The 27,764-nt window shown below is 44.5% G+C and overlaps 1 protein-coding gene across 1 annotated transcript in view; it reads right to left on the reverse strand.

The window, feature by feature from the left end:
- adarb2 (adenosine deaminase RNA specific B2 (inactive)) overlaps positions 1–23,086 on the reverse strand; it is a 166,635-nt gene extending 143,549 nt beyond the window's left edge. The window contains exon 1 of the mRNA XM_068709639.1: positions 22,676–23,086. Within this exon, the coding sequence (XP_068565740.1) occupies positions 22,676–22,781 (106 nt within the window). The 5' untranslated portion in view covers positions 22,782–23,086. The remainder of the gene's footprint in view (positions 1–22,675) is intronic.
- Positions 23,087–27,764: the final 4,678 nt, after the last annotated feature.

Genomic DNA, 27,764 nt, shown 5'->3' on the forward strand with positions numbered 1-27,764 from the left:
CTCATGAATTTAAGCAGCACTTCTGAAATGGGCTGTAAAGGCGTCTTGCAGGCGATCTGACTGTCCTAAACGGGGGTGATGATTTAAGATGAAAGATCCGGGGGTGACATTCCTCTCAGGGGGTTTTCTCCCTCCCTCTCAGGTCTAGTTTATCTGTCTTCACCTCAGCTGTCCCATATATCTGCGCACAGAGAGGCTGGTGGGGTGAATCAGGCCCGCCATCACTCACTTTGTCCAAGTCCCTTGGAGCCGGTGCGACTGTCCCCGCAAGTGCTGCGGCAAGCAATCACGGCCACAATGGCACCGCATTTACTCCCTCTATCTGCGACTTTTAGTGGCCGTTGGAGCGATAAGACGTCGATCCGCAGCGGCTGTTTTCTCTCCGACTGAAGAACATGATTCGACGAAGACCGCAAAAGGTGAGATTTTCCCTTTTTCTTTTTTTTTTTTTAAGCGATGCCCCTGCTATCCTTACCATCTGACTTCGAGGGGCATTACTCAGACACTTCACCTTGACAGATAGCAAAATAAACATGAAGTAGCTAACACAAAAAGAGCCTGACCCCCACGGTGACTTCAGCCACAGGAATTTTATCACCCGGCACGGGTGAAATAACGGCGCGATCGTAAATTCTTCCAGATCCCGGCAAATGCAATATAACTCAAAAGGGCTATTTATTGTGAGGTGGCCAGAAAAAGCGTTGCGCTGATCTTAAAGATGTCAGCAGCGCCTTACAGACAGTAGCAGCTGAATCATGGGAAATGTTTTCCTCTCTCCCGGTTCTAAATGACAGGTCTCACTTGCCAGGTCACCCTGCAATTGAACCAGACGTCAGTGTGAAGAAGGAGGTGCCTCTGTTTACCTGCCCCCCCCCCCCCCCCCACCCCCCGACTGCCAACACAGGGTCTTTTTATTCTTCCCTTCCTTCTACACCATCAGGTAATACAGGAGCAGCTGCTCCAGGGCCTGTCTTTCTTTTTTTTACTTTATTTCTTTCCTCACCCCAATCCTTCTCCTCTCTCTCTCTGTGCACCGCATCGTCTCTAGTGTTTCCCTCCCTTTCTACTCCCTGACAATGAAATAAAGTGACACCAATCTCGGGGGGTCCCTTGACGCCAAAACACAGCTGTGCGGCTGTCCCACTTTCCAGCCGTCGAACACCCCGTCTGCCAAAACTCCCTCCACTTAGTTCCACCAACAACGCCGCTTTTCCCGCTTCCTCCTCGTTGTTTCCCTTCACTCATCTCCTCCTCCCGCCCTCCCTCTCTCTCTTCACCCTCCCCTCTTCCGTCACTCACTTTACCGGAGGATGGCAGCGTCAAAGATAAGGGCCAAACAAAAAGTCAACATTTCCGCAAACATCTGTTCTGTATCGCTGCGCGCTCGCTCCGGTGATCCATTTTTACGTTTGATTTCTCTGTCAGCGTCGGGGGAACGCCACTTCGAGCTGCTATCGTATGGCACACTACAAGGCTTCCAAAACGCCCTTGTTGAATTAAAAATACGGCATATGCTGCAGACAGCACTTTGTGTTGTTACAAAGAGCAGACATACCCTCTCTCTTTAGGAAGTGGAGCACACGTCTGACACGAGCGGTAAGGTGTTTACTGATATAACAGCTTACTTATATCGTTGGGAAGGGGCAAGGCGGTGTCAGTTCTGTACACAGTGCGGTGTATGACTATATTTGGCTTTGAATTATAACAAAGGCAGTGACTCCTTATTGATGCCTGGGGGGGGGGGGGGGGGGGGGGGGTTTAACCAGGGAGGGTTAGAGGTTGGCATCAACCACAGAACAACAACCTTGGAGCGGGGCTTAAGAATAATATTTGAAATGATGCCAGGATCAGACTAAACAATATCCCTCTATTACCCACTTCAACTGACATAGGGTGTTATAAATGAACTTGAATTTCTGACATGACAATGTCCTATTATCCAGTATACTGTGCCCCCCCTTTCCTAGTTTGACAATGTCTAACAACATGCTCCGAGATGCTTCGGATGCCACAGTTGTTGGCTTTCCTCATTAATACCTTTGCATGCCAGTTGGTGAAGACTTTAATTGGTCACAGCTCAAAATGTAGTCATGCTTTCTTCGAGCAAGTCAAAGAAATTTTTACGTTTTAAGTGTTAAGTTCGTTGTTCTTTTAAAGGCTTAATCTCAATTTTTTTCTGGGACATATTGTCCAACAGAAGTCATCGTGACAGGCATATGTGTCTCTGTCTTCCCTTTATTTTGTTCTTTTTTAAAATGTTACTGTACACCTACACACCTTGAGCACAAAACAGAAGCAAGCCACCATCCAGCAAAACGTACTGAGCTCAGTGTTTCGTCTCCCACTTGTCCAGCAGTTACAGTTGTGGCTGAGTGTTACATGTTGAGATGCTGTCACAACGGCAGCCGCGGCGGACTTTTTGCGAGGGGACCACAGGCATCGCCAAAGACCCAGAACGCCGCCTCTGAAGCCCCAACCGCACAGCCGGGCAGAGCGCATGTGGTGGAGATTGTGTCTTGTCATGTCCAAACTGAAACTGAGACCAGTGAGGAGAAGCTTTCTTCTTCTCCCTCCATCGCCCCCTCCCAACCCGCTAATAATCACTAGACACTCACATCTCTTTGACATCCCCTCCTCCTCTCTCATCCGACGCTCTGGCGAAACCAGCAATTGGCCTCAAATCAGCCAAACATAATCCCGCCATCCTCCTCGTTTCCTGGCCCCGCGGCGCCGACTTGCACGGCGGAGACAACAGGGCAAGAACAAAAGGAGCCGGTCGAGGCTTCGCGTCTTGATCCGGCTCAGCCACTGCGCCTCCTCTTGTGTCAAGAGAGGAGCAGTGTTTAGCACCGTCAACTAGCGCCGCGCTGTCTCTATTGTTCTGTGTAATTGCACTCAATGGACCTTGAGAAGCACACAGGCTGCGGCCGCTCACCCTCTCTGTTGTGACTGCTGTCTTCGTGGACACTGAAAAGTTGAGCGCACCGAAGGCGAGCCCCGTCTGAGCTGCCTCACAAAAACACACAAAAAGAAGCACTCCGTTGGCCTTTTGCTGTGCAGCCCAGCTCACTTCCTCTACTCCAGCCCTCGTCTTCATCCATCAAACTGTTCCCTCTTCAAACCGGGAGAGCTCGTCACCCCGGTGCTTAACCCTTCTTCTCATCCTCTGCTCAATCATCCGCCCTCCATCCCATCTTTACCCCCCCCCCTTTCCCTCACACCTGTGCTGGATCGCTTGCATGCGCTTGCCACGTTTACCAGCGTTGCTGACCTCCGAGTTGGGGGGGGGCACCGGGCCTGGCAGCCCCACACACACACACACACACACACACACACACACACACACACACACACACACACACACACACACACACACACACACACACACACACACACACACACACACACACACAGCTCATGTCCTCTCCTCTGTCTTCTACACACTTGAACAGGGACACACACAGTTCTCTGGGAATCACCTTCGTTTACCATCCATCATCCGGTCTCACTCTGCGCCCCGACACTGCTCCACTTTCCTCCTAGACCCTCTCTGGACCCTTTTTGTGCTTCCTTCGCAGGAGCTCCCGACACGGAGGCAGCGCAGCCCGGGGAACCCAGCGGTGGTGCCGGGTACACGCTCACAGACATGGATGGGTAACCACTTGAAAGGCAGGTGGGATTGTGAAGACAATGGCTTGGCTTTATGGGACATTTGTGGGCTTTCTGGCTTTTCTGGTAGAGAGGAGAGAAATCAGAGCTCCACTGTGTGTTGGCAAGCGTCCTTAAACAGGACACTGAATTGCTACCAGGTCTGGAGCTGTTGTTCTGGAGCTGGCGCTGAACTCTGACCTCCCTCTGCAGGAGGTGGAACAGCAGAGATCCCTTATGGGAATGCAGTGTTATTCTAATTTAAACCAGGATCCAGCTTTGACAAAACAAGTGTGTTCTGCCTCCATGGAACCTACTTAAAAAGGTGCTATACTGAGCACCCCAGGCACATTATATCACAATTACTATAATGTATTATAAACAAACAAGCAAGCACTACAGAAAGAAGGTGCTGTCCTTCAAGTTCAGAGGAATCTGAAATGTTTCTGACAATAGCACCTACCAGAGGAGAGGGGCACTTTCTGTTTGAGATAGAAAGTGAGGGGGTTTATGGGAAATGCGGTGTAAAACAACAGCAACATATGGCCAAAGAATTCCCCAAAAATAAATTTATTCCAGCTAATTTAACATTTACAGCAATGCTAGTAGCTTTGTGAGGCTGTGCTTGGGCACAGTAGTGTGTTGAGATAGATGCTAATGTCTGTATGCTAATATGCTCACAGGTACAGCGTTAATATGATGGTCTATATGTATACTGGACTGAGCAGGAGTCAGGTGTGTGTGTGTGTGTGTGTGTGTGTGTGTGTGTGTGTGTGTGTGTAAAGCATGGCTCCGCCCCATCGTGCAAAGATACACACAGAAACAGAGAGAGGAGGTTTGCGACACCGCTATAAAGTACAGATAGCAGAACCGTTAACTCTGGAACCTTATCAATACTCCGGGTTTCACTAATTTAGATTCGGTTCCCGCTTAGAACCTGGTTTTGGGGGGCATATCCCTTTACCATTACTAATTGCTCATGAATACTTAAAATGCAACTGGTTATCGCGGGCCAAAGTATCAGACACCAATGAAGAATAACATTAATATGCAAAGACAGCTAAAACAGAAGAAATGAAAAATTACCCTAAAGCCAAAAACATCTAACGTTCTATATCACATTATGACCTACAGTAAATCACTTATTTGTGCCGTGGCATTAATCCAACAGAGGTACTTTATAGGGTAAGTTGTGTTGACAGCTGATTACATCAGAACAGTCGTTAACTTTCTATGAGCATTGAATAGTGCGCTGGTGTTTTCCTTCCCCACATAACAGTGAATACAGCCTGAACGGGGCCGATAACATCACATCATCACTACGTGAAAACTATCATGATCACTGAGATGATGGCAATAAAGACAGCATATTAGTTCATAATGACTTGCAAGGGGAGAGAAGGGGCGCGCGCGTGTGTGTGTGTGTGTGTGTGTGTGTGTGTGTGTGTGTGTGTGGCGAGGGGGGGGCTTAGAGCAAAACAATGCCGGCTCCCATTTTCTCAAGTTTAATTAAATGGCTTGTGACAGCGCGCATGTGAGGGCATATCAGCCGCGCGCCACTTGACTCCCGTCATTAGGGTGTGATGGTGCCAGGCTAAACCAGTTTTATAAGTGTATTTTTAGCAATAATAACCAGCTGGTGAACATAGATGGCTGTGAAAGCGCTGGAGGGCGGGGGGGGGTGAGATATTGTTTAAATGTGTGTATATATGTTTGCACATGTATGCGAGTGCGATTATGACACAGGCCTCCAATCTCACCTCATCTATCGCGAAGCAATCTGTCGATTAGCTTAACAAAGAGGCAAGAACAGTAAAACATGTCAAAGTAACCGAGTCTCCTGCCAATTGTCAGTCCAATTAAAAGAAAAAGGCGCTAATTATAACGCGCGTTCGTGTCAAACAGCCTCTCAGGTATGACGCCCCGGCTGTCAGGTGTAAACACGGCTCACAGTTGCACAGGAAGGGGAAAGTCAATCGACATCTGTTCATTTATCTCAGGCAGGAGACCAAATTGAAAAATGGATCGCTCGGCGCGGATCTGCATTGTGATCGAGGAGCGACGCATCCCGGCACCTGCTTAGAGCGCGATAATGGGCACGGCTGCAGTTTGGCCGAGCGCGCGCAGCCAATAAGGATCGGATAACCGCGTTGGCAATGAAAGCCGGCCGGCGACAAGCAGGTGTGTGGAGGACTCGAGTCTGGGAGGTGCAGCTTGTTTATGACCACAGCCGGGGAGAAAAGTCGGATTACTCCAGTTTAGTTCCTGGGACTACTTTCACACGCAGCAACTTAGAATCCTGTTGCAGTGATTTTCTCAACGACACCATAGATGCACCAACAGATTTGTTTGTATACTACGTGTTGCATCAACTTTGTTGCTTAAAGTTGTGTTTCTGAGTCCTTCAAAAAAAATCGAAACTTTTGGCATTTATATTTTTTAGCATTTATAAGCGGAATATAAGTGTTTATTAAAATATTTGTAAACAACTATAACATCCAATTTATGGACGCTTGATAACGCAGTATAGTCATATTCATTTATCCTCATATATCATAAGAAGTTTTAGATGTTAATAAGTGCTTATAGTTGTTTAAACACTAGTTCAAAAAATCCATTCATAGATGTTTTTTAATTTCTACAAAAGGGGATACCAAAAAAAGTGTTATGTTTTTTTTCTGGGGGGGGGGTTACTTAATTCCCTTCCAACACGTTTTGACAAACGTTTTCAAAGCATATTTATTTATTTGGTGTTGTATGCTGTTGTTGCGCTTACCCACCATGACAATGTAATAATTAACCATGTTTAGTGATTGGATTTATCTATGCCTCCTTATCACGTTTAATGTTCAATCTGCTGGTGTGGGCTCATTTATTACTCCCCACTCGGCTCTATTCACATGATAATCCTATTTTTCTTTAAACATACCCTTCGTTACAAGCCGATGCCGCAACACTCGCGATTTCCCCTCAGCGATCATTAAAGTTTCATGTTACTTTATCTTATCGGAGCAGGTGATGTTGGTGGCTGAGTTAAGTGTCTCCCGTTACAAAAGGTACATTCTTGCTAGGAGCAAACCGGTCTTCATTAAAGGAGTCTAATGAGTGGAAATGAAAGACAATGAATCTGTTCGCCATTCAGGGCTGGCTGGCTCTTTACTGTAGCCAGACTAATGATAATGCATTCTCCAGTTCTAACAAAGAGCCAATCCATATGCCCTCTGACTCATTACATAACACCATCCCGACTCAGAGGTCTGTGGCCGATGCTGAAAGCTAATCTGTTTATGTGTTGACGTGCTCCTTCACATTTTCATCAGTGCATCTAAGTTGTTGTGGTAAAGCACTTCATAACAGTGTTTGAAAAAAAAACAAAAAAAAAAAACATGTTTTCCTTATTACACATTACAGCTCTGCACGCTGACGTTTCCACATTGTAATACTAATACATTTGCTATTTATGGTTGAAGGGTGGTGCAGAAACCATACAAAAACTATGGTGCTCGCTGTGAATGAGTGGGGTTTGACAGTGTGATGATGTTTAACTTGTATTAATATAGTTGACCAGTTTATTTACATCTGCCAGTGCTCCTCCTCTTCCCGCTCTCTGTAATGACACCGTGTCTTCGCCCTGACAACTCTAATGTACAACAGAGCTGTCGCAGTGATGACAGAAGAGCCTGTTGATGGAGAAAGTGGCAGCCTACCTCCCTTTTGTATTGGGATCTCTTACTTTAGCTTTGCCCGACAAGTGAAGCTTTTTTTTCTTATCAAAACCTTGAATATTATAGTGTAAGCTCATCTGGTGGAAATGTGACAGGATTGTTAATATGATAACACAAGTGACATCATCTGCATAAACGATTGATAAAGCACAATAAGGAGGATTAAGGAAGCTTAATACAACCATGTTTGAATTGCTCTTTCTTGCCAAGAGTGAAACAAAAAGATTACCACTTTCACTTAGCTTAGCCTAGCAAGAAGCTTTAAACTGGAGGAACACAAAGTTACACAATCCGCCTACCAACATCTCCAATGCTCACTAATTGACACGTTCATATCTCGTCTGTTTTAAAAAAAACAAAAAACAATATACTTCTGTTTCAAGTATTTATGCTGAGCTAAGCTAACTGGATGCTGATGTTAACTGTATATTTACTGAACAGGTGTGAGACTGGGATCAATCTTGTCACGTTATTCTCCTCAAGAAAGTGAATATGAGCGTATTTCTCAAAATCTCAAACTCAAAAGTATATGTTATATTCTTTACATGTTTGGAGTTGTAACTACCTATTTTCTGGACCAGTGACTTTATTAAACAAAATATGTATTTTGTTGGTAAAATTTGTCAAAAACAGAGCTGGTAAGTTTTTTATATTTACTTTAGCAGAGCAAGGCTAACTGCTTTCTTACGCTTCCAGTCTTATGTTAAGCTAAGCTAATAGCCCACATGTACGTACATGTTATTATTATCTATTAATACTGGATTATGAACACCTTAAATGCCACAAAACATTGAGGGCATTAAGTACAGCCCAACTGAAACATGATCAAACAGCTACAGGATGAGTGAAATTCACAAATTATGAAAAAGAAAATGGAAAATAAAACAAACTAATAAATGCATGCAGGAATTAGAGTCCTCAGGTAAGAGGCTATGAGTGGGAGCATGTGTGTGTGTGTGTGTGTGTGTGTGTGTGTGCGGCAGAAGGCCTAAAAAGACAAGCATACTTGCCTGAAGACAAATAGCCCTTTGACCTTTGTATGAACTGGCAGCCCCTGGTGGGTGATAACTCATGACCCGGCGGACCGGTCGGCCATCCATCTCTCACCCTGGTAAGGATGAATGTGATGATGAACACACCCGCTTGCTGCTATTTAGATAGCCCTGAAGTCACAGCTATGACAAACTACCCACACAGAGAGAGAGAGAGAGAGAGAGAGAGAGAGAGAGAGCCGGGCTGAGCCTTGTTTACACTCTCTGCCCATTCAACAGCCGGCCACGACTGTACAAACTCCAACTGTGCCACAGGGAGCCAGTACAAACTCAGGGTCAACTAACAGCACATATCTGTCTTGCAGCACACACTAAACACAGTATATTATAGCGCACTACATGTTGGTGCTGTGGCCGTTCACATTTCTGTACAGTGATGAGGTTAGGATCGGATAAAGATGTCGGATCTTCCATAGAAGACTCTCCGGTCATCGAAAAATGGGGGAATTCATTAAGAATATGACTGACTACGTCTTTACAAAACTAGGCTGGAGACGCAACAAAGTTCAGCAAACTCAAGATGGAGTCTAGCTTTCAGTGTCGGCTTTGGCGGCTCGTCCGCACATTTCCATCCATTGTGTTGTGATTTCACTTCTGAAGTACTGATGCTTTGACAGGAAAGAAAACAACACGTCCGATTGGCTTAAAGAGTGTGTCAATCGAGAAGAAAAGCGTGCTTGTAAAAACAATAGGTTTTGTACAGATATTTGTAGAAATGATTTTGCAACGATTCAAAAGTATTTTTGATGAATAAGCAGGGTCTTCTTCCCTCCTCAGCCGCTATTCTTTCTTTGTGAGGAGGCTCCAGGGTGAGAACCACTTGCCAAAACTGTATTTTGGCGTCAAATTAACCAAAAAAATTTGGCTCAAAGAAATGAACTTCCGCTTGTAAATATGGAACTTACAGTAGACATCTAAATTCCACAATTTATCTAATCTGCTGTAATTGTTTGATGCTCAGTCTGTTTTTCTTCCACCTGAAGCTCCAGAAAGGAATAGCGATGTGTTGAGTGAAGTCATCTTTGAGCCTCAGCTGTGGCTGACGGTCAGGAGAAACTCCCCTGGAACAGGTGCCAGGAGGATAATAGCACCGGCAGCCCAGACAGGTCACCGCATTGACCTGCAGGGCCACTTCTCTATTGTTGTGTCTTTGTTTGGGAGCACAGGCAGTGTGTGTGTGTGTGTGTGTGTGTGTGTGTGTGTGTGTGTGTGTGTGTGTGTGTGTGTGTGTGTGTGACACCCTTTCAAGCACACGCATCTCCCCCCCAAGCTCGATTTCTCCCTCACACAAGTCTGCACACGTATGCGGGCGAGCGCCTCTCTCCTTATCCCACCGATGGTCCATTCAAATGAAAATGAAGCTCCATCACGTTAATGGGGGGGGGGGGGGAGCGGAGAACAAAGCGCGGGCTCTCTGCAGTCAGCAGGAATAGCAGGGGGATTAGCATCGCTATCGTCGTGGGCTGTTATCATTAAAGCCGGTTTTCGCTCTCCGCCGCCAACTCAACGGGGCCTCGCCGGGTTTTACCGCGGCGCGGGTCGGATTCCAGCTCAGGGCCGGGCAGCCGACTCCCCGACGGAAGACCTGGCGTTGCTGAGAACGGCGCAACAGATGATTAGTCTGATTTCCGTTATTGTTTCTGGACATTTAGGAAATGATGTGGATTTTGGAAAGCACTAACCCTAATTTGAAGTTAATGATACGTTTAACTCAGTGTTACACACACATGCAGTGTACGTGTGGCAGTTCAAACACGCTGCGGTTATTCCTCCCGTTACGTTCTAATTCAGTACCGTCTGTAATGGTGACAAGTTCAACTTTGGTCTTTTAGTGTAGTTAAACCGCATTTAAATGTTAACGTTTTTTATGAAGACCTGTACCTGGCTCTCCAGCAGTTTGTTTCCCTTTCAAGCCTTCAAAAAAATATATGAATCCATACCTACATCTATTTATGTCACAGACATATTCACATTTGACACTGCATTTTGGATTAACACCGGATAAGGGTAGATCTTACACACCGGGCTGTTAAGTATCGAGCACATTGCATAATTTTCCGTGCTAATGTGTTCTCTATGGGGTCAGATCAGTCTCAATAATTGCAAATGCACACAGAAAGACTCACAGATGTAAACAGAAAGATTCACAAAAGCGCACAGAAAAAGTCACAAATATATTCGATTTACAAAAGCACACAGAAGGATTTACAAATACATTTGACTCACAAATGCACGAATGCACAAATAGGGATGCCGAAATAACTACTTAATGATTTGTAAAAAGTCTGAATTCATGTTTTGTTTCTCTCCGCAAGACGACAAGCAAATCACTTTTAAAATACTTGTTTTTCTCAATGGAGCTCGGATCGATCAGTGCTAGGCTAACATTGTAGCAGCTCCATCAACACTCAAAATAACGTCATCTCGGCGTAAATACAGCAGCGTCTTTTTCATTGTTTGTACCATATGGTTTACACACACACATTTATGCACATAGTTTGGTCCGGTCTCTATCAATATGAGGTATCGTAGAGCCAGTGACGTGCGGTGAGGATCATGACTGGTGAGGCACTGACTCTTTCAGAGTCAGATTTACAAATGTATGAACCCAATAGAGAAGCTTAAATCACCATTCAATTGGCAGCTTGCACATTGACTACTGGTTGTTTTTCATATTTCATATCAGCATTCTTTACACACACACACACACACACACACACACACACACACACACACACACACACACACACACACACACACACACACACACACAGGTAAAGTACATATTTGATTCCACCAGGAACGTGTGTGCCGCAATCCGGCTGCACATAGTGTTTTATTTTGAAAAATGACCGGATGCTCTATCCCTTATCGGTGTCTGACTTCCTGTCTGGGTCGATCTGCTCTGTGTAGATTGACGCGAGACGCCCCCTTCATTGAGGCAGAGGTACTGTTTGACTCCCCTCAGTGCTTTTTCACTGCGGTTTAATGTCAGATCAGCAACACTAAATATGTTCTACACATATGTGAAATACAGTACATATTCTATGTAAAGAAAGGACATATAATAAAAGTGTCTACAAAGATTAGTGTGTGCAGGAACCCAGATAGTGAGGGATTCAGTTTGAAGTGAGGAACAGCTCGTCGCTGCCTCACCTCGCGTGTCTCCTCTCTGTTTGAACAGGACATGTGCTAATTCAGAGATTTTGATTCTAAAAATGCTTGAAATGATTGGAATCATACAGAAATTACATTTATAGCACAGATCAGTAGATACATATTAAGATTTATTTTATTTTAGCATTTGTTTTTTACTTTTCATGCAGCCAAATCTGTTTATTTTGTGTTCATACAGCTGTAGTGAACCAGCCGACGGGTGGCTTGTTAGACACAGTGAATACAGCTCAATAAAATCCACGGAGCTCCTCTGGACAATGTTATGAACTCAGACATGACGGCGTTCAGTTTCCCGGGATATCTGGGACTTCCACAACACGCACTAAGCAGAAATAGAGGTTATTTTGTCCATGGTTGATGGCGGACAGTTGAACGGCTTCCAGGACGATAAGCCACGCCCCCTCTCCGGCGCGTCTAGCGTGATTCTTGCTAATGAACACAAATGGTCCCCGGCGAGACCGGCGGAGCGAATGACGCAGCGCGAATAATTTGCGTCGCGTTTGGTGTGAACACAGCTAGCTGGCAGCCACGTGGGGAGGGGAGGGGGGAGCTGCGCTCATGTGATTGGTTGAAAATGAGGCTGACATCTGATTGGCTACAGATAGGTCCATGTTGAAAAAAACGCATTTGTGAATCCGGCCACAGCAGGGGAGTCTCAAAAAACCCACCAACAAATGTGAAGAGATCCACAAACAAATTGCAGTGCGATCCACACACAAATACTTACAAATGCAGAAATATATTTGTGAGTCTTTCTGTGTGCATTTGCAATTATTGAGACTGATCTGACCCCATAGTTCTCTACTGTCATGTATACCACATATATAAATAAATACTCAACCATGTAACTTATTAAGTCAAATAGCAAAACCTGATCTGACTCTGAGCACATTGTAATGTGTTAAGACATTTGTGTGAAATTGTAAAATTTTGGCTTTAATAAAATAGATCATGAGGTCAAAGTGACAACTCCATCATCAGTTAAGCTTTAGCCCAACAACTCATTGACGTTGAGGATGAGCCTTGTTTAATGTCTCAATATGAAACTTACACCTCCCTGTGTTTAAAGGACCACAACTACAAAAAGTGGCATGCTGCTCAAACAGTTTAGCGCACGTTATCCGTTCGCATCCAAATAATGTCATCATATTTGTTTACATCCCTCGCAGGTCTGACATTTGAAGTTGTTTGTGTTGAACTATTTCCCATCATTACTCAGAGAAATGGAAGACAGATGCGAGATGAACTGAGGCAAATCTGTTTGAGCAGCTGATAAGTCTGCTTCCCTTCAGATGTGCGGTTTCTTTCTTTTTTTTTTAACACCCGACACTGAAATCGAGGATGTTCTTTACCGGAGACATACCTCGTATGGGGACCTACACAGCATACCTCGTGTCTAAATCTGGAATGGTGGTCATGTAGGTTCATCTGTGCCAGCGTGTCGGGGGCTCTTTGGACCCGGAGGCATCCTCTGTCTTTGTCCTCTACGCAAGGCAACATTCATAGCTTCGGGTCCTGCGCACCCTTCACCCTTCACCGACAGCTCCAGCCCCAAAGCACCACTGTGGGATTGTCGGTGAGGTAGAGGAGGGGGGGGGGTGTCGGGGATGAAACTCTCCACCGTGCCAAAGCCAGTCCAAGCAGACCAGTGCCAAAGCACCATGTGTGTACAAACAATTCAACTGTATCGGACTCTATGTGTACCCAGGCCTTATCTGGGCGAGACCAAATAGGCTCTGGGCTATCAAAAGCGATGGATGAGTGACTGGAACTCTCGGGTTTTTCGCGGAATGCAAACACATCTATTACGCTCCACCACTTCAAGCTGTACAAATCAAAATCAGGATAGGCGAAAGGGGGGGAGGGAGGAGGAGGGGGAGATAAACACCACGCGGTGTGACTGTTAAGAAACTTGGAAAACAGTACTCCACATATCGCGCAGATCGGCCCAGAGGTATAGAAGACTCAGACTCGCCCGTCGCCGGCCGACTGCGTGGTGATACGCAGAACATCAGACGGAGTTAATGCAGGCAAGGATTTTTTTTTATTTTATTTTTTTTACAAATACCTTCTCAAGGATTTGCCAGATAAGCCCGTCGGTCTCTCCTAGAAGGAGCCCCTAAAGGATGCTGGAATCAATGGATGAGAGAGGATTTACTGTAGGGCGAAGAGGATTGGGGAGGGGGGAGAGTAACTGTTATTTAACACTCGCATGTGAGCAGAATAATAAAGCACCCAGGATGCTCATCATTATCAATGCACTAATCTGCCATTAGGCAATTCCATCAGCCACACACATCTAATATGCGCTGGATGTATTTACCTTTCGCTGAGAATCAACCGGCGTCACAGATCTATTTACATACTCAAGACAAAGAGGGAGATTTGTGTTGACCCCTCATACAAAGAGAGGTGAAAATATCAGAGCACAGAAAGCATTCTGTACACAGGTATAGTAATGGAGTTCACGACACAGACCTTTATTGCACAGAGATAATGCATTGCTACCCATAATGCTTACCACTTATCATGTAATGCTGTAATCGTCACGGGGTTATTCCATCCTCCGAACAGTGAATGGCCAATCACAGCTCAGCGACGCCTCACATGTCAAGCTTTGGATTTTTTCCAACAGTTCTCCGTATGTATATAGGGATTGTGTCTGTATTTCTAGCTGGTTTAAAACCAAATAACACAAGAGCACAATAAATAAATAAAATAATAATAAAAATGTTAATGCAAGGCATAAGTTCCTTAAACATGAATGCCTTCGAAATGGCCAGCAGGGGGCGACTCCTCTGGTTGCAAAAAGAAGTTTGATTGTATAGAAGTCTATGAGAAAATGACTCTACTTCTACTTGAATTATTCCCTCAGTAAACATTGTAAACATGAGTTTATGATCCCTAGTTTCAAGTCTTCTTCAATACAGCATGATGTTCATTTAGTAAATTATGGTCCATTTTAAAATAAAATAAGCTACCTTGTGCCATTTTTATCTTATACGGTCAGACAGTGTGTTTTCAGTTCAAGCAAGTTAATTGTAACAGATTTGGTCCTCTTAGACTTAGCTCCACCCTCTTGTTTCAGTTCTGGTTCCGAAAAAAAAAGCCAAGCGTAGTCGGCGACTATATCCACTTCCCATTCAGTCTTTGGCTCGAACATAAGCTGCTAGCATTAGCAGGTCAGGCTAAATAGCTTACCACCAACAGTAATACAGTAGTAATGACACTCAAGAACCCCCCAGCCAACAAAAGGAAGGTAACAAAAGGGGGGCTGCTCCTCCAAGAAAAAAGAAAAGAAAAAAGAAAACATACTACAGTGCTGACAGAGCAAAGGTACCAGCTTCAGATTCATATTAATGACCTAAAAAAGATCTATTAAGGATGGACAGCAATGATTACGGTGATTGAATGTCCACCTCGGCCCAAGTCGTGTGGAGCCACGTCAAGGTTAAGACGAGCTTCTTCGAGAGACGAGGCGCCGCAGTGTGTCTCCACGCGCCCGCTCGCTGAAATGAACTCCTTCTGAGGTTGTCAAGGTGTAGGACTCTCTCAGACCTCCGGAGAGAGCCCTCAGGAGAGGCCCTCTCGTAAAGCGCTCCATCTTATTAATGGAAATAAATGCTGTTAGCGCCCCCGCCCCCCCCACCCCTCCTCCAGCAATAAGACGTGTCTATTCTTGGCTAAAGTCCCCTTCATTAACGTTATCTCAAATAGGCACCCAGTCTGATGGTGAGAGAAGGGACGGCGCGCGGTTAAGCTGCTTCATCCAATTTCATTATTCCATATGAGGCGGGGTATCGGTGTTAACTTTGCTGTGTCAGCACGGCAGACGGGCCACTTGTGCCGCCATGTGCCCCGAGGCACGGCGCGAAGGTTTAAGTCACCCGGAGTCAGCGGGGCGGAGTCCGCCAGCTGATCAGACGCTGTGACGGGGCTTCTAATGTCTTTGTGACTTTAAGTTTCCAAATGCACTCAAAACGGCGGCCGAACACATTTCACGACCGACTGGCTATGTTTTGGGGGCGGAGTTTGGGAAACAGCAAAAAAGAAAAATAAGCTTATTTTTTTTGGTGCTGAAATTCTTACACCTTCTTTAGCTATTTTCTGCTCATGAAATATGTCTCTTTTCACAGTAGCAGCTACCACTGTGCCGTGAATACGCACAAGCGAGTGAGCCGGAGGACAACAGTAACCTCTCTCTCTCTCTCTCTCTCTCTCTCTCTCTCTCTCCTCTCTCTCTCTCTCTCTCTCTCTCTCTCTCTCTCTCTCTCTCTCTCTCTCTCTCTCTCTCTCTCTCTGTGTGTGTGTGTGTGTGTGTGTGTGTGTGTGTGTGTGTGTGTGTGTGTGTGTGTGTGTGTGTGTGTGTGTGTGTGTGTGTGTACGCTGCAGAAAACGAGAGACTGGGAGAGAATGAAAGCGGAGAGAGAGAGAGAGGAAATGAGAGGAAGAGAGGAGAGAGATGAAGAAAGTGTGAAACTGCAGACCGTCAAATGATCTGGCCTCTCTCCAGGCATGATGACTCAGGGATGATGGCACAGTTAGAGCTAATTAGGATCATAAACTGGAGAAATGTTTTTCCACCATGATGTGTGTGGAGGAGGAGGAGGAGGAGGAGGAGGAGGAGGAGGATGGGGGGGAGAGACGGACTTCCACGCTGTTGGCAGCACTTCAGATTAGATGTCCGGACAGCTTGCTTAAATAGTTAAAAAAAAATATGTACGCCTTTTTGGAGCTGGCTGCCATGATGCAAGGCCAGCCATGAAAAGGTGATTTCCTTTTACACCTGGAAGTAATCAGGGGCGTAATTTCACATGGGGACAGGACGACATGTCCTCCTTTTAAAATAACACTTTTAGATTTGACATTCTGAGTTGATTCATACCAACAAAGTCCTCTTTCTAGTTCATAAGTACAACGTTTGCTGCAGGTTTCTCCTCTCAAGCTTCATAAGGGTCGCCCTTCCTTCTTGTTGGGACCCAAATGCAGCCTGAGAGGAAGACTGCAGACAAAACTCAAGGCTGAAAATATTAACACAATTTATAGTGCATTTTTATGTCCAGTTAATTATTCCACTAGAATTGAATATCGTAGATTAGACAGCAGTGAAGATGCACATACAACATATAAATAAATTTGGTCTATTAATAATAAATTGGATGAGGGATCGGAGGAAGACATTGACTCAAAGTGAAAGTTACGTTTGATTTCAAATAATCGTTTCGAGAAAAAAAATACAAACAAAATTGAAGAATGCAGGTTCTTACATTATTGTTAACCAAATGTTTTAGGAACAGTTGGTCAGAAATCAAATTGTGGGGGTATTTCTAATTATTTATGACATTTTTTTAGACCACATGATGAATGGAATAACCACAAAAATAATCATCAGATTGATTGATAAATGAAAATGATTGTCGCACACCTTCTTTCAAAATAAGAGGTCAGCAGCAAAAAAAAAAAAAAGAGTTAAGAACTGCTGCTGACACACACCCGGATGACGAAATCACAAAACAGTTAAAGCTGTTGCAAAACACACACACACACACACACACACACACACACACACACACACACACGTTAGCTAAACTACAATGCAGTGTGGCAGTTCACAAAGGGCTCCCAGGAAGTAGTTGTTTTGAAAGCTGTTGTTGGATGATGGACCTGCAGCACGTGACAAATGCAATCAAATGTTTCGCGTTTGGTCGTCACGGCAACGAGCGCAACAAGTTGTTTGTGATGCGAGTAATACCCTTATCTCTCCAACTGTGGGAGTCATCAAACAACAGGCTAATTAACTTAAGTGTCACCTTCTGAATTTTTAAAAAACCTGCATCTGTGCTTTTTTTTTTTTTAATATATATATATATATATATATATATATATATATATATATATATATATATACACACACACTTGTGATTCATTTTGTCCACGACCTGACTGAGGCGGCTCATGGGTGTGTTACCGAGACATTTTTGGCTCCCAGATTTGTTTTTCCGCGCCTGAACTTTAAGTACAATTTCTCACTGCCGAGCTCCAAAAAAGCCAAGAGGGACTATTACGAGATAATTACTAATTATGCTAATGTGCTAAAGTTGTGCTATTCCTTTTTTTTTTCCATGGTCATTTTATCAGCTGTCCTCAAGAGAGCACAGTCAGTAGTAATAACCTTTTTTTTTTCTCTCTCTCTCTCTCTCTCCCTCAGCTAAACGTTCAGTCAGTTAGAGGACGCCGTGTCCTAAACCGCCAACTCCTCCACCGCTAGCCTTAATCAGGGAGCGCCTGTAAATGCACAAAGCCATGCGCGTGCACGAGGAGGAGCACCGCGCCGCTTCCTGTCGGCGCTGACCTTCATTAACCTCATAAATGCCAGCGGCGTTCTTTTTTTTTCTTCTTCTTCTCTTTGTCGCAGCTCTAAATGCGGTTATCAGCACAAACACAAACAAGTGTGACATTAGTGTTTGGGGGGGGGGTGAAACCAGACTCTACATTTGTGAAATGCCTCTCTGTTTCCCTATCACTACATAGGCCGGGTGACATTGGTGTACAGAGAGTATACTGTACTGTTACGGTGCACATGTGCAGGTTTATAGGTACTGCTACACTGGCTCTGCAGCGAGATTCTCAATGAAAATAACAGCCAGACACAGATCAGCCTCCTCCACAATGAACAACAGAGTGTTTACACCATTGTGGCTCGAGTGTGACTAGTTTTCAATGAGCTCTCCTTGCAGCATTATCCAGCTCTGAGCACACTTCTTTTATGACTCACGTATATAGCTTTTTATCGGCGCAGTTATTCAGGCTCTGGCAGACAACCGTAGAGGAAATGGTACTGTATGTGAAAGAGACCCATCTTCTAAATGTGAGTTCTTCTCTTTGAAATTCTGTTGTTGCTCAAACAACTTTGTGACTGCAATATTACTTTTAGGAGGTTGACAAAATGGTATCAACAAAAGGGACTTTAAAGCAGCTTCATCACAATGACACACTCTGCGACACAAAAGATGGATCTCATGAGGTCGAGAGACACAATATTTGTGAGCCGTAAGAGGTTTTGAACAGAAACCGACTGCAGGAGACCGAGTTATCAATCAAAAACAATCTAATTTTCTCATTACAATACATAGTGTCACATGCAGCAACTAGTAAGAAAGATGCAGATGCAGACACATACCTCGCTGGTTAAACCAACACAGATTTTGGAATTGTAAGTAGAAAACAGGGAAAATCCTGACGGAGGCTCGGCCTTCCTCGGCCTCGCCACTCCGTCCCGACCTTTGCCCTCAGCTGGACGCGCCCTGCGTCACCGTCCTGTGGAGGGATGCCAGTGACACCGAACAACCAGTGCTTCCTCTCCCTCTCAGAGCAACGAGGAGCTCAACGCCGAATCGACTCGTCTGCCACACTGACGTCTCTCCCCCCTGCAACCGGTCGGCCAACCTGCCCTCTCTGAAACGGGAGCTTCGGATGCTGGATGTCGCTGACCCTCCTCCCCTCCCCTCCTCCCCTCCCCTCCCCCCTCAACCCCCCCCCCCCCCCCCCGACAGCCCACACTCGACCCCGGTGCCGCCACCTCGCTGGGGACGTAAACCCGTAATTGCTACATAAATTATGTGGCACTCTTTGGGTTTTTCACGTTTCCCCCCTCGGCGCTCTTGATGATACACTGATATACCGTACTGTAACGCCGAGGGAACGGGAAGATAAGTGTGGTTGTAAAAAAATAATGTCGCTCTATAAATCTCTGCTCTGCTTATTTTTGTTCATGAAAAATGAACAAAAAAAAAAAAATACAAAATGCATTGCAGATAAAAAACAAGGAAGAAGTCTCACATATGCCACAGTTTAAAAAGGTAGCAGAGAAGAAGAAGGTCATGTTATACACCGATGACTGACTTTACAGACAGCGGACGTTCACCCAGATGTTCCTGTACATCACTGGACTGTCACACATCTCAAAAAAAGAAAGGAAAAAAAAAAAGGATTCCATTTGTGTCACCGACATCCTTAACCATGACCGTAAATCCTGAGGCTGTGATTAATTAAGGGGCAGATTCACAGCATGTAGAAGGGTCCTTCGTAGGAGCGGAGGGGGACACGGGTCAAACCAACACGGGAGAGCAAACAAACGCAGAGCGAGGTGTCCGTCCGAACCACACGAGGCGGCGGTGAAGAGCAACAAAGAGAGCTTAACATTTTTTTTAAAAACACAGACGAGGAATTTAACAAAGTGTGTGATTTCGAGGAATTCTGGGCCTCGTAATCTTCATTCTGTGCTGATTTGTTTTGCACTCTACAGCCGTACGATTGCACAGAGGAGATTGGAGGAGGGGTGAGATGAAAAAAAAAATTAATAGAAGTTTCGGGGAGGAATCTGCTTACAACCTTTTGAATACACACATAGGTTTTAGCGAGTCCATCTACAAATAATCTGCAGCTTTTTTCAAAGGGATTAAGCCCCAAATGCCACGCAATAATCCCTCTGTGCCTTTTTATTTTGCCTTGAGGTCTATGAAAATAAGTGTGTGGAATCTCGAGAAGAGGATGATCAGTTGGCACTTGAGATGAAGGATGATAATGATTAAAAAATAAAAAATAAATAAATGCTCAGCTTTGCTTGATTTGTGGTCAAGTTTGAAGCAAGGGGGGGGAGGAAAAAAAAATCCTTCAATCATGAAACATTTGTGAAATCTGTATTTCTCCTCCATAAACACACACACACACACACACACACACACACACACACACACACACACACACACACACGTGTCAAACAGGAAAGAGGAGATGTGACTGAATGTTTCAGCACAGTGAGTCCACCTCCTGCAGCTTTCAGAGGAGTCAGCGGCCCCTCAGCACTTCCCAAAGACACAGTTCATTTACGGGCGGCCCCCTGAACCAGGCCCCCCCTCTAATGTCCCATGTTATCAGAACGAATCAGCGGCACTGATAAATTAGCCGTTCGGGGAAACACGCTGCGAAAGGCCTGCCGGCTAATGCGCGCACGTTCGCGTGCTACTCATATGCAATGCCTAATGTTGTGGAACCAATTCTGCCGTTTCCATTATGTAAATACATTTGCCTCGGCGTCATATTTTATGTATTGTCTCCCTTGTCTCAATTACTTGGGCTATTAAAAATCAAGAGGCTATGGAAATGAGGTGCGGTTGTCTGTTTGCAGTTTGATGACAAGTGCAAAGTGTTTATGGGGGCTCGTTGTGCGTTCAATGGGCAGGTCGGGGAAACGTTGACGCGCTCCGAGCGTTCATCCATATTCCACAATGTGGCGCGTCAGTACAATCAAGCATGAACAACGCATGCAGCGCTGCTCTCATCTCTTTATGTGTATGAATTGATGAAAAATAAATGTATCATTGCTTTCTTTATTTAGTTCCTCTCTGCTTTCTTTGAGGAAAGGGGGGAGCGGGAAAAGAAAAAGATATTTCTGTGAGTGTTTGTGGCCTGTGCCAGAGCAAATCGGCATTTGATGCTTCGGTTTTTTGGTGACTTGCTGTAAAGTAGCCAAAAACACATAATGAAGAAAACTAAAGCAGGCAGAAGGAGAGCCTCTTTAGAGGCAGTTCAGATTTTAAGTATGGACGCTTTAACTGACATATTCAAATAACGTCCTTCCTAATCTTTTTTTTAAATGTCATTTTCTCACTGTGGGGCACAATACCATAATAAGTTGGCGTAAAATGATTCTGCAATCACAGGTACGCGTTTCAACAGTGAACAGCAGTAGATCGGGACTATTTTATAATAGAAAAAATAAAAAAAACAGAGAAATCTCAAAGCGAGACGTGGTGAGACGGACATGTGTGAGCAGTCAAAGTGCTGTAAATTATTAGTTGTTTTTTGGTTTTCCTGGCAGCATGAGTGGCATTAAATGCGCGGCTGTCATCGGCAGAGAAACGGAACACCTTCATGCAGGTTGCCGGGTAAGAAAAAAACACACAGGGGATCGGCATCCGTCTCGGTGCGGCTGCAGACAAATTGTTGCACTCTGGTTATGTTTTAGTCACGCTTTTCCATTTTGATTGCAGATACAATGAATTGCTCTGCAGTGCGACTCGTCTGCGAGTTTTTAAGCACACAGACTTGACACACTCCTTCATTAGGAACTCTTCTGCAGCAGTTTGGGGGATTCTGATTCAGAAATAAAACACACATAAAATTAAACAGGAAATTAAATATTATTCTGAAGTACTGCACAACTAACGAGAGAGTTTTCTCTCCCTGCTGAAGGCCCCGGAACTAAGAAGTCTCAAGTTTGAGAAACAGTGTTCAGTGTTGAAGCACAGCAGGGCTCTAAAGGTTCAAGCCTTTAAAGATGCAAAAATAGTTTTATGTGAGAGGACAGTAAAAGACAGCAGCTGAGATATTACCAGGAGTATCACTACTGAGTTTGAGAAGGTCAGTATAAAAAGGTACAGTATGAGGCATTGACATTTAAGTGCTTTCTTTCTTTCTTTTTTAAATCATGCAGTTCTATTACAGTGCATGTGGGGCATGGCTCATCCTTTATTTAATATTTTTAATATTTTAAGTCACGAATAGAAAATGACTTAGTAATCTTGAAAATCGTGAAAGAAATGAGAGTTAAACCGGGTTCGGGGACAACGTCGTGGAAAATAAAACAAGCCGCTCTCCATCACACGCACGCGTTCAAACTTGTATTTAAGCTGATGAGTCGTTTAATTTCGTCTTTGTGCTCGTTGATGTTCGAGACAATAAAAGCTTTTTTTTTTTAAAGGACAGTAAACACAGCAGCAACTAAACTTTGAAAAGGGAAAAAGAAAACAATGCGTCATTTAAAGCCGACGGCAATCGGAAGATCGTTACTCCACGTTCGTTGTTTCCAGCATTTCTCCAGAGGGCTCGAACTCGAGCCGCCGCGGAGCGTGCTGCACGCGATGGCTGAAGTAGAAGCGGGCTGCCGCGCGCTCCGATGCCCCGCCAAGGTGCGCACGACCTCTGCTCTCACACCGGGATGGAAAAGAAAAAGAAGAGAAAAAAAAACAACCCCGACACAGTAAAAAGCGAACAAGTACTGTGAAGTTGTACCTTTTCTCTTGGATCGCCTCCTCCGCCGCCTCTTCAGCTTGCATTTCACCTGTCCGCTCTGAGCCCCCGACGCGCGGCTGCTGCTGTTCCCAAGTACGGATGCCATCGGCGCAGCCTCCGGAGCGGAGCGCAGCGGGAACTTGGGACTCGGCGCGGCTCGACTCTCCTTTGTACTTGTCAGCCTCCCGTTGCTCTCCGATAACGCAGCGTCCCTGTGGTTTTGACGTATAGACTCGGACTATATTTCCGTCCCTCCTTATGTTTCTCTCTCTCTCTTTTTGTTGTTGTTATCCCTCCAAACCAGGGGAGAGCGCGTGTCGCTGTTCCTTGTATCACCTCTGGACAAAAAAGAAGAACTCCAGCTCGCCTCGCTGCTCGCGGAGAGACTGTTCGCAGCTCTCAGCAGGCACTGATACCGGCGCCCCGGTCTACTCCCGCCGCCTCTGCACGAATTTGGGCATCAGCCACTTTGGATTCAATCATGCGGGACGCCCATCTATTTGCTGCCGAGCTTTCTAATTAGGGTCCAATCGTGGCTGTCTGGGAGGTGTGACATCACCGGCGACACCCACCAACTCGCACCCCTTATTCACCCGCTGCTTTTTTTGAATGTTTTTTTTTTTTTACATTTTCATTTAAGTCCTCCTACTTTTTTTTTTCTTTTCTTCGCACTGCAGGGGAAGTCTGTTCTCTTCCCGCCCTTCGCAGGGGAGGGGGGAGGGTCAGAGGTCAGCCTGGTGGGGGATCCTGTGGCTCAAGGGCACTTCAGCAGGTCGGAGGTTTTGCAGCATGAGGGACTTAATTAAACATGGTTATTCCTGCTGGTTTCCATAGGTACCGTATACGCCAACCTGCTGCAGACTCACCACAAACTTGGACAAAACAACAAGATGTGGAGTGAAGAATGGAGTCCTTCTCCTCTTCCCTCTCCTTGTTTGTTCACTGAGATTTTGGATTTTTCTAATTTCATTGCAGGATTAGGGATCCAATATAAATTCCCTCTCCCTCTGTTCTAAAGTCACCGTCAAGTCCACAAAGGGAGATTACTCTAAGATGCATAATGCACAAACTCTCATCAAATGCATCTTTGATATACAGTTTGAGTTAACTTCTGTTCAATTTACAAGCTTATAGGACACTATAGCCTATAAGTATATGACCAAATGAGTCTTTTATTTAGAAAATCCTGTGTGTGTGTGTGTGTGTGTGTGTGTGTGTGTGTGTGTGTGTGTGTGTGTGTGTGTGTGTGGTGGGGGGTTCAGGTGACCTTCAGCACAGGAGGCAGAAACTCTCCTGACAGTGTGTTGCAGCCACAAAGTTTGAGGCTTGTGGCGTTTTTCTTTTTGCGTGAAAGTGCAGAGTCGAGGCTTTCAGAAAGCATTGTTGGAGGATGTTGTTTTGTTCTCCCGGCCAGTGAACAAAAAAGAAGAAAAAAAGAGAAGCGGATTTGTCCAAGCCTTATCAAACGCACTATTTGACTTTTGTTTTCTGTTGCTGCTTCGATGTTTCAGTCAATTTAACTTTGTGTTTTCTGCATGTGCGGTTATTGAATAAAAGACGTTTATATAAAAAAGTTAAATTGGTCTCCTATCGCCTGTAAATGCTGTCGTTCTCCTTTACCCTCGCCAACGCTCACCCGCTTTTTAGGTTGACGTCCAAAAAAGAAAAACAATGCATCTGCAGAATAGAAAAAAAACCCTCAATGACCCACATTTGCTGATGTCAGAGTGAAAAGTCACTTTCACGTCTCAAGTCACGGGGCCGTCCGCCAGGCTGCAGCCTGCCCTCAGGACGCCCACAAATATCCATGTAAATTGCAGTTTAAGAGAAATCAATACAAGTGACAAGTTGCCAATGCCACTATCTGGAAGCAGTAATGAAGGTGTGCTAGTGGGGGGGGGGGGGGGGGGGGGGGGGGGGGGGCATACATAGATAACAGCAAACAGGCTGGGTGGGGCAGAGGTACAGGTTAGAGGCACACACACACACACACACACACACACACACACACACACACAGCAAGGTCAGTGGTTGTTGGATGGATGCTAAGTGCCACTGAGGGCTTGGACTACAACCTTGATCATCTCTAGTATTAACACTAATACCGTGTGCCGTTGCTCTTTTACATACGGGTCGACGTGGCAACCGTTGGCTTCGCGTCCTCCGTGTGCTTCAAACGCAACGCATGTGCTCGTTGCTTTGAAGGAAAGTTTGGGGAAACGCAACGCACGGCAAATTCTGGAAAAGTTTGTGGCAGGTAAACGGAAGCAGCAAAGATTCATTTTTCATATTTCAATTTCGGGAGATACCAGAGCGAATTGTCAACACGATTCATTTAAACAGCGCTTCCCAAAACAAATTAGGGCCACGTGTGTGTTTAACTTGCTGTATGACAACGGTCAATGTCAGTCAAAATGGATTTACAAGGTTACGTTCTCCAGTGACGGTAATCATATATTCATGGCATGGCTGTGGAGTTCAGGCTCTGCAAGAAACTTGCTACTTGTGTTTTTATTATTTTTGACTAATCGATTAAATGGTTTGGTTATGTACGGACACTATTTTAGTCAGAAAATAGTAAAAAAAAAAAAAAATGTCTCAGAGTCTAAGATGATGCCTTCAAGTAGTTTGTTTTGTCCGAAATGTAATTCTTGTTATAAAACGCAACATTTGAAAAGCCGGTAGGAGAAAATGTTTGGCAACTATTTTTACGGTGATCAAAATATTTACAGATTCATTTTATTTTGATCGACTAATTGATAAACGTACTAATGGTATCAGATTTCAGACTCATGGATATGAATCCTCAGGGCTGGCATGAAGAGCAATCACCAGATATTTGAAAATATAATTATGCCATTAAATATTCGCACAATTCCATGAAGTGGTCATGAACTAATGCCACCTGTGTGTTATTGTAACGTCAAAATGAAATGCAGATTTTAGAAAACGTCTGTATTCAGACTAGAAGTTATGGAAAGTGACACTTGGCATTAGTTTGATGTCACATCTACGGATTAAAGAGTTAGATCTAAATTGAGATTTCAGTAAACACATGGCAACAAGTCCTCTTCTTTCCCGTCGTCAAATCAGACACCTGCAATCTAAGATAAGGAGGCCAATCAGCGCGCTGCTCGGGCACATCCTTTTTTTTCTTCTTCTTCCTCCTTTACATTTGATGTGGCGTGGCTTTTCTAAAAATGAAGAAATCGTTGCCTCTCGCAGTGCTCTTCATTTGCAGATTTTGATAGTTTTCTGCTGTTTTCATGATTGGAAGATTGTCTCCATGGTAATGCACCTGTTGCTCTCTCATCAAAATGCTGTAAATAAAAGTAGAGAGTGTTAACATTCAGACTTCTTTTGAGGAGACTGAATAGAAGGCTGTCCTGCCTCGCCACAAGTCTGCAGCTCAGGCTCCGACAACCCAGCGTCAATCAGGCGGTAATAGACATATTTATAATTGTTTCATCCCATTATATTTTACTATCTCTTTTTATGTCTTTGTGGCATTTAAAAAGGCATTAGAATATGAGTTAACCCGGCAAAAACCCTGAATCATTCAACAATTTATTCATCGTCTTCCTACGTTCTACAACTTTAGGCCACGATTAAGATCAGTAAAACAACTGAGATAGATATTTGCATGATAGATGTGTTCTACAGACGAATAGCTCAGTATTAACAAAACTTTTACGAGCTGGTTTTCTATCGTATATTGTCCCTCAGTATTTTCTGTAATATCCACAAGAGTGTCAGTGGAAAGTCGGGGCAGGATTTAGACAGTCTTCAATGTCAGAAATAAAGCCCCTCAAAACAAGCAAAAAATACTTTTTTGAGTTAGTAAATTTAGAAGTTCTTTTCATTTTTTTCCACAGAAACTCTTTCCATCCACAGCTTTTCAAGGCCTTTTACAAAGTACTGAAGTTTTGAACACACTGAAAACAGCACTGACACTACTGACCACTATAGATTCTGACTTAGGGAATAGATAACTTTCCTTCTAATTTCAGGATGTAGATCATCTGGTATCGTTATATCTTATATTTAACTTACAGACTACCAGGTGTCTTGAGTCGATGGCACACCTGCACACAAAGTATCCATATCACGGTTAAGAATCATGTCACGATGCTCGCATGTAACGTAAATAACCCGGAACATATGAAACCACAAGAGTCACAAACAGCAACAGTCAGTCTCCAGTTAAGTCTCCCCACAAGACTGACATTAACAACCTAAGATAAAGAAAAAGAAAACATAAACATAATTCATGTGAAAGAATCTTTATCTCCACATCTAAGAGCTACATGAGCAAGAATAAGCGTTTGCACACAGATGCATCAAACAGGTGGCAGGAATGTTTAATCAGCGGCATACTTCAAAAATTGAATTTTTTTTAAAAGGATGTCGTTGCAAAGAGAAAAATCAAAATAAGTTCCAAGTGGCGTCAACACGGGGAGAGAGGAAGTGACATGTGTTTTTCTTGCAAACGAATGAGGAATCCGGGTCCAGCTGTGAACACAATCTGAGAACATCTAGTAACGAGATAAACAAACGTTTCACAGCAGGTGCAAAGTGGGCTTTTGGCCGTCTTCCTCCTTCTATCCAAACTGTACGCTTTCCAGCGGCTGCTAATGCCAGCGGAATGGAAGAGGACGACAAGCAAGGACATCTGTGACGGCAAAGTCTGCGGCATTTTTTTTTAATATGCACGTGGCACTTCCCACCAGTGGCAAAGTGCAAATAGAGGCAATATTGCAAAATTGGAATTATACCAGAGAAAGCTTCTTTTTTTTTTTTTTCTGAGTGGTGTCAGGTATTTGAGCAAACTATTCCTTAATGTACCTGGCGGACATTACCAACACAGAGCGCTCTTAATTGCAGGTTGAAAACTCGTTCCCCGTTACCGGCGTTTCAAGGTTGCGTTCCGCATTGCCGTGTTTAAAACTTTGAAAGTGACATTGAACGAGGCTCAATCCTCGCTTTCCCCGCTGATGAAGTGCCGCCGATGTACCTTTTTCCTCTGCAACAATCTCCTTTGGATGACTTCTTCCATTCTCCCTCAACCCCGCCCCCGCCCCCTCTTAAG

This window comes from Cebidichthys violaceus, unplaced genomic scaffold (assembly GCF_023349555.1).
Source record: "Cebidichthys violaceus isolate CVI_PGR_0920_01 unplaced genomic scaffold, fCebVio1.0.p SCAF_15, whole genome shotgun sequence".
NCBI classification, from domain to species: domain Eukaryota; kingdom Metazoa; phylum Chordata; class Actinopteri; order Perciformes; family Stichaeidae; genus Cebidichthys; species Cebidichthys violaceus.